The sequence below is a fragment of the Gossypium hirsutum genome, chromosome A03, assembly GCF_007990345.1.
Source record: "Gossypium hirsutum isolate 1008001.06 chromosome A03, Gossypium_hirsutum_v2.1, whole genome shotgun sequence".
Taxonomy (NCBI): Eukaryota; Viridiplantae; Streptophyta; class Magnoliopsida; order Malvales; family Malvaceae; genus Gossypium; species Gossypium hirsutum.
The window spans coordinates 5,571,783-5,582,214 of NC_053426.1; the positions used below are offsets into that span (position 1 = coordinate 5,571,783).

A 10,432-nucleotide genomic window follows, 5' to 3' on the forward strand; every position below is an offset into this window, starting at 1 on the left:
TTTAGAACAAGCTTTACTAAGAAAAATATCACTATAAAACAATTTTTATTTGAAACAACATCTACATTGAGAGCAACTATATTGAGAAAAACTCAAGTTTGGAACACATCAAAATAATCATTATTCAATAACAACTCTAATCCAAGAACAACAATTGTCTTATGTTTTAAGAGATGTTTTGTGAAAGATGTTTCATATATTGCCGCTTCACCAAAGTAGAAGAAGTGGAAGTAGCCCCAGAATATGGCAGGGTTCTTGGGTTATCCTCACTTTTGAGATGTTTCGAAGAGCTTGGCTTGATGAATCAAATATGGAGGTAGTTAAGAGTTCTCCTCTTAACATTTTTCTAGAACTTGAGTGTTTTTCCCTACTTTTAGAAATATAGTGAATTCTTTTTCACTATTCACCATCACAAACAATTCTTAATTATTAATGCAATTGTAACTGGAAAATATCTATCATTACTCTTATTAATTATCATATTTGTAACTCTTATTCTTGAAACACTATAAATAGGAACTTTTCACAATTGGTGAAAATACTGACACTTTTGCTTTTTCAGCATTTTGAACTCAGATTTTTTTTTAAATTCTCTCAACTTACTTCTTTGTTAAGCCTGATCATCAGCCATATTTCTTTTTCTCCATCTTATCGACCATCACCTGCCACTGTGCTTAGTGTTACCGAATATGCTCCAGTCTTCCTCTTCGCCTTCTCCCATGCATCCCTTTCGCTTGTTTGCAACGCTTCCTCTCTCCATCAAAGGACCCTTTATAGTCCCTCTACTATGCTCAAATTAAGTATTTACTACTATAATATCTTTAGTTAGTATATTGAGTTATAACATATTAGCATACAAAAAAATCATGTTAGCATAATGAATTGTAATTAACATTCCAACAATTTAGATTAACTTATACCATTAACAAAGTAGAGAAATCAAATTTTAAAAAAAAATGTAGAGAAATCAAATTGAGATCAAAATAAAAATTTGACTGGAAATTTTAAGTCAATCATTTGGCAATGGTTGTAGTTTTTGTAAGTAAGAGATGCCATTTGGTAAAATCCTTATGCAATGTTTTTAGAATCGAATTCGGGTCAAATTGAGTAAGTCACTAAATTTCAGTCTGATCATCGTTTCAATGACCCAGAGATTAAAAAAGAAAAAAAAATTATGAAAGATAAGGGAAATAAAAAAATAGAAAAATTAAGGAAAAAAATTAAAAATTATAAACACAAATAAATAACATTAATCACGTTAACATCAATTTTTACACTCCAATTTGCGTTAGGTTTTTCTTCCTCAGCTTTAAAATATACATTTAAGTATTTTGGTGGATTGAACTGGTTAGACTTTTTTTTTTTTTTCGGTTTAAGCCAATAATTTGGGCTAATATATATATAGTCGGTTCAACTAATTTAAGATTCAACTTTGATTTTAAGTGGTTCTACTCTAAAATTGATTTAACGATTTTATCCAAATCAATATACCAATTGATTCTTAATCCAATTAATCTAATCTAATCCAATTTAAACAACATTATCCTTGGTTGTTTATAGCTAATGGTTGCATTGCAACATTATTTTACTATTAATTCCAATAATTAAAATTAAGATTAATGTTAACCTTTTTTTCCAGGCTTTTTGCTTTAAGTCTTTCCTTGCATACAATCTCATGCTGCAAAGCTTTTACCTGAAAAAAATACACCAAAATAGGTTTAATTCTCCAGGAAAGTATAGGCAAAATACCTTTGTTTTGTTTTTGTTTTTTTTTAATTTCTAAAAGATTAAAGAGTTCCAAACAAACTTACCCTAAATTAAGCTCCTGAAAAACAGTCTAATTATGGTTTTAGTTCTGCTTAATTAAGATTTAATCTATTTACTTTTGTAATGTTAGAACTTATAAGTAAGTTTATATTGATAATAATGTTAACTGTTCTCGTTAATATGTTTAGATCTTTCTACTTTTATAATGTTACTAATAGGTAAAAAAATTCATGTCATCACTATTAATGACGGTAGTTAACACTGTAATCAATTTTGACCCACTACCTTGGTTAACATTGGATGCAAGGTTTGAACTTCAAGAGCCTAGTGGCATTGGGTGTTCACCAAAAAATCATAAGAGTAGCCCTATTTGTGATGTGTTAAAAAAAGTATAAGGATTAAATTTTAAATTTTGATACGTTGGAGGAGTAAAACCAAAATTAGACCCAACAACTAAGTACTTCAGAAAGGAAATCATAAATAGAAAAAAAATGTATATATCAAAGAAAGGCAAACAGACCACTAACATCCGAGTGTTAGATTGAGCAAGGTTCCAAATTTGAAGCTGTAATTTTTGTAAACAGATTCTCAGATTCTGCAACTCGGTTCCACTCAATTCAATAATCTTACTGTTCAATCAAACTTAAGGAAAAAGAAACCTTCCATCCATTCATTGAATTCCACAGAAATGGGGAAAGAAAATGATACTTTCTCTCCTCAATAAGTTTTGTGAGTGTCATCTTTTCCTGGTTCAAATGTAAAACAACAACAATTCAAAAAACTAGCATAATTATTAAAAAAAAGGGTTATAATTGCATTATTATATATATATTGCTTTTTTCTGTTCTTTTACCTTTCTTTGCTCAAGATTTTTCTTATTTTCTGAAAATTTCGCTTTTAACCAACAAAAATGGGAATTTTTTTTCCCATTCTTTTCATTTTTCATCTTGAAGATTTCATTTATTTTTCTGGTTCATTTTTTGCCTTGTATACTCCAAGGTTAGAAACATAAACAAAAGGCTGCATTTGATTAGACCATTAGCTTGGATTGAACTTCAGATAAAAGAAAAAAATACAAAAATTAAGGAAAGAACATTTGATTAATTGATACATTAACCACTAATCTAACATCTCATCGTGTCAGACGTATGAAGTTGCAGTCATTGTTAAACTTACATGTACTTAAGCTACACAATTAGATACATTAAACCGGATTAATTTTGGAATAACCTCTTCATATAGAAATGAATTATTCCAAAATTTACCAAAAAATAAACACCCAAGAATGCCAATATTTCTTCAAAGTATCCAGATTTTGAATCGGGGTGATTCGGTCAACACTTGCACCCTTGCCTGCAAAAAGATCAAATTCCATCAAAAAAACCAAGTTGGCAACAAAATAAATGCGCCAAACATTAACCGACCGGGTGAGGTTGGTTTTAAATCAAATCAATCTGGGTCAAACCATTTTGGTATTAAAACTTTCACATTAAGTTTCAAGGTTGAGTCCTTTCAAGTTTCGGTTGTTTCAGGTTCAGGCCATTTCTTTTCGAGTCATCTTGGGTGCAAGTCATTTGAGTTTGATGGTCAAGTTTCCTGGATCGATTCATTTCGTTTTGTAATTTGGATTAAGGTAATTCCACAGGTTGTGCAAGACATTTTGAGGTCATTATGCTTGGTTGGGGTCAGATTCAAATTCGGGTCTGACTAGTCTATAAACAGATCCTTTGTTTCTTTTCCATCAATGAGGAAAGAAATTTTCAGTGCTTTGAAATACAAAATTAAAATTTGCTAGAGGGTGTTCATAGCAGCAAATGCAAATGGATTTGAAGCTCCTTTTATCGAAACATTGATTATATTACAATAAGAATATGGTTAGCTTCTTTTAGATATCTTTTTTCTCAAACAAGTCTACATTATTTATAGGGGATGGATTAGAAGACATACTTGATTAACTGTTGCCAATGCCTTGTAGAAGAAATGCAGCTTTATTTCGAACCTGCAAGGCAGAAGGAAATTAATAAATGGAAACAAGCCGAGTTTTGGAAGTTAGAAAAGAATGTTTGGTTCCATACTTTCGATGCATGAGGCCTCAAATCCGAGCTGCTAATTTGGCAAGAACAGTTTCGAAGAAAAACACCCCACATTTCACAAATTACTGGCTTATCGCTAAACATTTCATCATATCGAAGCCAATTTTCAGCCAAAACCAGATAGATGTACATCTTGAAGAAATCACAGGCCTTTTCTTTCACATTTATCGAGATAAGCAATGTAAGGATTCCTATATCATCATGAACCTGAGCAGGATGACAAAGTCAACCTCTTAAGTGTTAGAAACTCATTTTAAACACTAAGTTGTGGTGTATAAGATGCTAAATTCAAACTTAAAAGTCACAACAAATGCTATTATCTTATCGTTTTAAACAAACTAGTTCTTAATATCGCATGTGCTGCACGTGATTTCACATGTTTATTTTTTAATTATTTAACTAATGTAAAATAATATTATTAAAATGTTGAAGAAAACTAAAACATATTAATTATTTTTATAATTTACAATAATTAAAAAATTCAAACCATAATTAAAGTTAGAATGAAAATTATAGTGAAATATGAAGTCTTTTCTGAGTTCTTTGCTAATAATTAAATGAAAATACTTAAATGTTGAATGCTAATGCATCTATTTTATAATAGTAAGCCTTAGTTGAAATATCAGTAAAAATGTAACTCAAAATTAGATAATTTAAATCATAGTAAAACTATAAAGAAGTGTAATTTCAAATTTAATAAAATATTTTTCTAATATTAAAAATTTAATACTAAAGATTAAATATTTCTTTAATGTTAATGTAATGACATAATAAACAATAAAGGATATTTTTATCAATTCAAAGATTCTCTAAGTACATTATAGATAGATAATGCATTATAATTACCATATCTGGATAATGCTGGTATGACATCAGAAGAAAATTAGTATCATCACATGGCATTAGTTCCTCAAAAACAACACTTTCTCATGGCGGTAATCTCAAGTTGGAAGCAACTAGCAAGAAAATAAGAACTTTCAAACAGAGAACTAACGAAAAAGCAAGAACAGAGGGCTACCTTGTTCTCGAAACAATTAACAAGAATTTCGAAGGCAACAACGCTTTTGAGATGTTTGGTACGAGGATCAACTCCTGAAATGCATTGCACTGCTCGCAAGCAGTTCAAGTCTGTAGGAACTCTGCATTCATGTGAGGCAAGCATAAGCAAGAAAGTAGAAAAAGGAAACAGCAAAATGAAAGTTAATGCAATCGACAATAAGCACTCAAGCATTGAGTGAGCAAGGTAGGGGTGGGTAGGGTTGGGCTAAGAAACCATCACTAAAGAATAATAACCTTGAGGCAATAGATTTCGCTATTCTAGAGTAGCTGTTAATCCATTCTTCTTCTGTGAATGAACTGATAATTGATTGCATACAGTTCCTCATAAGAGCTGAGAGACCTTGAAGTCGCCGGTCTAAGAATAGACAAAGGATAACTTCCGCTAGCTCTTGACAGTCTGAAGTCAAAAGGATAGACTGCTTATTACACCTGAAAGGAGAGTAATGTCATACTGAACTTCAAAATCAGCAATATTTGAGAGCAAGGAGTAACTGTTATCACATAATATTGAAAATTCAACTTGTATGAAAGCCAATACACGATTTCTAATTCTATAGGTGGTCAATCTCACAGTAATATACAACACTAGGGAGCAAACCATACATCACAAAATTTTGTTAATCTCAAAACACTTGGGAAATATGTAGCAGCCATTCAACATTTCTATATTACATGTTGGACATTAATCACCACTAACAGTCACATTCATCTTACAGACAAACCCAAAGAACCTAGGCAGCTTCAAATGAAAGTATTCATACACTTCTGATATTAGAACCCCACTGTCACGTACCTTACTTGACAATAAACAGCAGTAAATTTGATCCAGGTTATGATATTTTGAGGTGGCCCTTTACAACCAGAACCTAAGCACCAAATTTTATGTGAGAAAGATATGAAATCAAACAGTCCTTTATTATTGATTAAAAAGGAAGAAAGGAACAGGCCACAACTCGGATGAGGCATTGACCTCAAGTGTGTTCACTATAGATCTAAACAATTGAATTCAATATATTGAACAAGGAAAGAAGAGAAATCACAATGCATAGTGTATGCAAAGTCAGACGACCAGAGTTCAAAAATTGAGTCATTGAATGTAAGATCAGGAAAGAAGGCAAAAATATATGTAAAAGAAAAGGATGGCAGGCAAAAAAACATAGTGTATTAGGTATTAGCAGTAAAGCTTTATACCATGTATAATCAATTGTAACAACTGGATCTCGTCCTTAAGAAACTAACAGAAGAATTAGATTTGAGAAAACAATACGTAATCTGAAAAAGTATTTGTCCATAATGGTTAAACTATAAAAGCAAACTTTCTGCCAACAACATCAATAATCCTAACTTGATGTGTAGAAGATGCGTGATCATGGCCTATAGAAGATCGAGGATGAATCAATTTAAGTGCTAAACGAAATGGACTAGAAGTGGGAAAAGAGACGGCAGAGCTTACTATTTTCAGCGGATATGTTGGATGAAAAATTGAAAAGAAACCCATATGTTTCAAGGGCACTCTTTAGTTCAGGATAGCTGGGGTACCAGTCAATTTCAATGGGTCGCATGCCAACCTGGATAAGATTTTCAAATACCCAATTCAGAAGAAATATTCATTTTACGTACATCAAAATTTATTTTCAGTTATTGTAGATAAACATCTGATCACCTGAATTTTTGATGAAAGAATGGCACACCAAAACTCACAAGCAGACGATCTCAACTCCTCTTTTGATGAATACAGCACTGATAGAAGCAATAGATAAGCACAAAATAAGCATCCACTGGCCATTAAAGGAAGAAGCTAGGGCCAAAGGTAATGGATATACTCACTTAAGAAAAAGGTCCATGTAGCTAGGGATTTTTCTACACAGCCACATTTAAATATCAATTTTAAGAGCCATCCATTTTTCAATAACCCTTCAAGGAAAGTGCACCCTAAAAGAATGCGTGAAAGAGGTCAGTGATACATGCAAGAACGTTTCTTCTCACCAAACAAAATGCGTATTATGGAAACTAGAATTGATGCAATCTGCAATCCAAAACTAAATGGAGAAATATATTTACCAAAAAAAAGGATATGAGAAAGCAAATACAAGAAAGTGAAGGACCTTGCTCTTTAGTAAGCCCCACCAGAGAGTTGAGCTCATTATTCATGAAAGACTGCAAAATTGACCAATTTCCAAGCTCAGGAAAAGATAGAGGTGGTGTAGACTTCTGTAAATTGAACAAAGAAACCAAAAATAAAGAATTTTCAGTCACTTGAAATATCAAGTTTGTGAAAGAAGTTCTTCCACTAGTTGGAAAGCACAATGTCAAGCATGATAAACTAATGTTATTCACGAGAAAACCTGCTCCCCGAAGACACATAAGCCCCATTCAGACATCTCTTCTACGCTATGAATTGCTTTCATCTATAAAAGAAAAATACATTTACTTTCAGTCAACTTAAAATGAAACAAACACAGAATGCATCACAATATCACAGCAATGAGGAAAAAAAGAAAAAAAAGGTTGTTTTTATGCCTGTTTTTGGCAATCATCGAGAAGACTTGCAAGCATAGCTTCTTTGCAATTCTTATCCTCATCATCAGACACATAACATTTCCGAGCTTTTGCCTGTTTCCTGGCTTCATTCTCAATAAGTTTGCTTTGCTCCTTGTAGTGTTCAGTCAAAAGCTCATCGAGTCCCATAAGGTTTTTCCTAAAAACCATTTTTACAGTACACATTACTACAAAGAATCAAATAGAACTGCATGATTAATATAAAAAAAGAACATAGTAAGCAGCTCAAATTCATTGGAAATGCTCAAAGCAATTCTCCTACAAAATAAAACAAATTTGACAAAAATGGGAAAGCAAAAGCATAATAAAGTAAATAGGTCCTAAAATCTTATTAAATTCATAAAAAAAAATTAACAAAGCGACTATCTTTAAGGAAGCGAACCATGTTCAAACTGATGGGTTCTCAATCAACCTCATTAACTTAAAATCCAAACCGAAAAAGGAAAAAAAAAACCCTAGCAACGCAAACCGGTAAATTGTATCAAAACATGAAACAAAAGAAAGATTAAGAATATATTAGAGAAATTTATTGAAAGAGAATAATTTAAAAATAAGGGTAACAGTTGAAAACCTTTTGCTGGGAACAACAGGGTTAATAAGAAGAGAATCTTCTACTTCAAAATCAAGTGGCTCATCAATGTCCATCATCTCCGATTCTCTGTAACTAAGGAAAAAAAGAAGAAGAAGAAGAAGAAGAAGAAGCAAACCCTAAGAGGGAAAAGCTTCGTTTAACTGTACTCTTTTCCAATTTATTTCAATTAGCGCCAAAACCAGAAACAAGTTTAGTAGTGAGCGATTTCAAAGATGTAAATGGCTTTCATCAAAAGGGTTTAGCAGTTACTGCTGGACCAATATTTTCAGGTTTTTTGGGTCAAAACGACAAAGAGTCCATAACCCCCTCCCCCCTTCCTTCTTTGCTTTGAAGTCCATTAGAAGGAGGACTCATGTCTACTTTGCTAAAATTTCAGATTTAGTCTATGTAATTTATTTTTATTTATAATTTAGTTTTTATTTTAATAATATTATTAATTAGCCCAAAATATTACTGTAATTAATTATTTTGTTAAAGTGATAATATGAACTTTTTTTTTTAAATAACACTGTTAAGTATTTGGTTAACATGTAAATTTTTTTAAGCATTTGTTGACATATTATTATTTTTTAAATACATGTGTTCACATTTTGGAATAGATAATAATAAAATAAGTTAATTAAATTTTGTCAAATTAAAGTAAAAAGATTAAATATCAAAGGACCAAAACTATAATAAAAGGACCAAAACTATACTTCAATCTAATAGTCAATAAGGCTTAGTTTCTAGTTTTTAAATATTAGGGAGTAAACTGATTGAGTATTAGCTCGATCGGTATAGGCATTGTTGTTTATACAAGAAGACGTGGGTTTGAGCACGCTGAAATACGTTATTCTCCTATTTATGAATTAAAGAAGTGTTATAAGTAATTTTAGACATTATGTCAAAAAAGAGTTATTACTTGAATACAACAATGATGGGTAATACAACAATTAAAAATTGTTACATGTTATTTTACCAATTTTTTAAAATTTCCCCAAATGAACATTACAGTTTACTTTCTTATATAATTTTTAAATTTATATATTATTTAAAAATTAAGAGAAATTATCATTACCAATGATAGGTAATACAACAATTAAAAATACGTTATTTGAAAATTAATTTAAATTTAAACACATAAAAGCTCATGCAACATACGTTATAGCTTATAGGCAATGTTGTGGGGTGTTCATTGAACAAAAAAAAAATTATGAGATGTTCGGGAGAGTTTGCGGTTGGCCAAGGACTTAAGGGTAGCACGACTGATTAACAAGTTGGATGCGTTATGGGTAGCTCAACTGCTGTCTTGGTCTGACGAAAATTTACGAAAATGAACATATGTTGAGTACGATATGTTGGAGATTGTTTAGCATTTATACAAAAGGGATGGATGGTGGAGGTTCGCCGCATTCTTCGGGAAGGCAACCGATGTGCTGACCACATCGCTAACTTGCCTCATGAAGGTATGGATGGCCTCGTCCGCTTGCATAGTTCACCGAATAGCCTTCTACCTTTGCTGCATGTTGATGCCCACGAGCATGGGAGAGCTAGATTTTAATTTTCTGTGTTTGTCATCTTTTGTACAAAAAAGAAAAAAGAAAAAGAAAGAAAGTATAATTTATCAAAAAATTAAAGTATAAAAGTTTAGATTTAAAATTTAATATAATAAAATAAAAATATGATGCAAATTATAAATGTAGTAAAGTTTATAGCTTAATTAAAATTAATGTAGGTGCAATGGTAAGACACATCCTACTCCAAAAGAGAGAATATAGATTCAAATCTTAAAGATAATATAGTTGGAAGGGGTAGCCATTAATCCCGAACATGGACTATAACTTGTTTGAGTTTTAAAAGTTTAGGATTATTTTAATTATGTTATATTATTTTAGGGTTTAAATTGTTATTTTTTTGGGTCATTTTGGGTTTTTTAACTCAGATTTAAATAATTTCAAATTGAGATTATTTCGATTTTCGGTTGAACATGTTTAAATTATTAATTTTTGATGATCAAATCAAATTGAACTGAATTTTAAATCAAATTAAATTAAATATCAAAATTGATAAATTTAAGATAAAGTAAATCATTCAAATCGATAAAATATTTTGAATTTAAATCATTCGGGATAAGTTTGACATTTATAAACATAGTGGCGGCCATGCCTACCTGCCTGCCTGCCTAGGAACCAAAACATTACAAGATATAGCTTGCACATATATACAGCCACGTGAAGTTAAGGCACCCAAAACCAAATCATTTTTGTGGTCCAAAATTCAATCCAAACATCACATGGTCTTCGCATGCCATAGTCAAGAGAGACCATCGAGGTTTCAGTTCATAAATGAAACCCCTTTGTTTAATGGTGGCAAAGTAAATACA

General features: G+C 31.3%; 1 protein-coding gene across 2 annotated transcripts; it reads right to left on the bottom strand.

The window, feature by feature from the left end:
- Nucleotides 1-2,848: 2,848 nt before the first annotated feature.
- Nucleotides 2,849-8,398, bottom strand: LOC107963923 (uncharacterized). Of its 2 annotated transcripts, XM_016900476.2 has the most exons (13): nucleotides 8,050-8,396; nucleotides 7,440-7,617; nucleotides 7,265-7,327; nucleotides 7,025-7,130; nucleotides 6,747-6,851; nucleotides 6,583-6,659; nucleotides 6,373-6,487; nucleotides 5,713-5,785; nucleotides 5,154-5,348; nucleotides 4,879-4,999; nucleotides 3,843-4,067; nucleotides 3,715-3,766; nucleotides 2,849-3,120 (listed from the first exon to the last, which is right to left on the bottom strand). In XM_016900476.2, exons 1-12 carry the CDS (start codon nucleotides 8,124-8,126, stop codon nucleotides 3,719-3,721), a joined length of 1,383 nt encoding a protein of 460 aa, XP_016755965.2. In that variant the 5' UTR covers nucleotides 8,127-8,396; the 3' UTR covers nucleotides 2,849-3,120; nucleotides 3,715-3,718. The 2 variants fall into 2 exon arrangements, 1 of the variants encoding a protein (XP_016755965.2); XR_001702076.2 differs by lacking the exons at nucleotides 2,849-3,120; nucleotides 3,715-3,766 and adding an exon at nucleotides 4,707-4,816 and having other exon boundaries at nucleotides 3,930-4,067; nucleotides 8,050-8,398.
- Between the last annotated feature and the right edge of the window lie 2,034 nt (nucleotides 8,399-10,432).

What these genes read in the sequence shown, in the direction of transcription:
- LOC107963923 (XM_016900476.2), bottom strand. Translation starts at nt 8,126, where the DNA reads ATGATGGACATTGATGAGCCACTTGATTTTGAAGTAGAAGATTCTCTT. An exon ending in TACATGGACCTTTTTCTTAA is followed by an intron (nt 6,660 to 6,746) that starts GTGAGTATATCC and finishes TGCTTCTATCAG; the next exon opens with TGCTGTATTCATCAAAAGAG. An exon ending in TTAATTGTTTCGAGAACAAG is followed by an intron (nt 4,068 to 4,878) that starts GTAGCCCTCTGT and finishes CATCCTGCTCAG; the next exon opens with GTTCATGATGATATAGGAAT.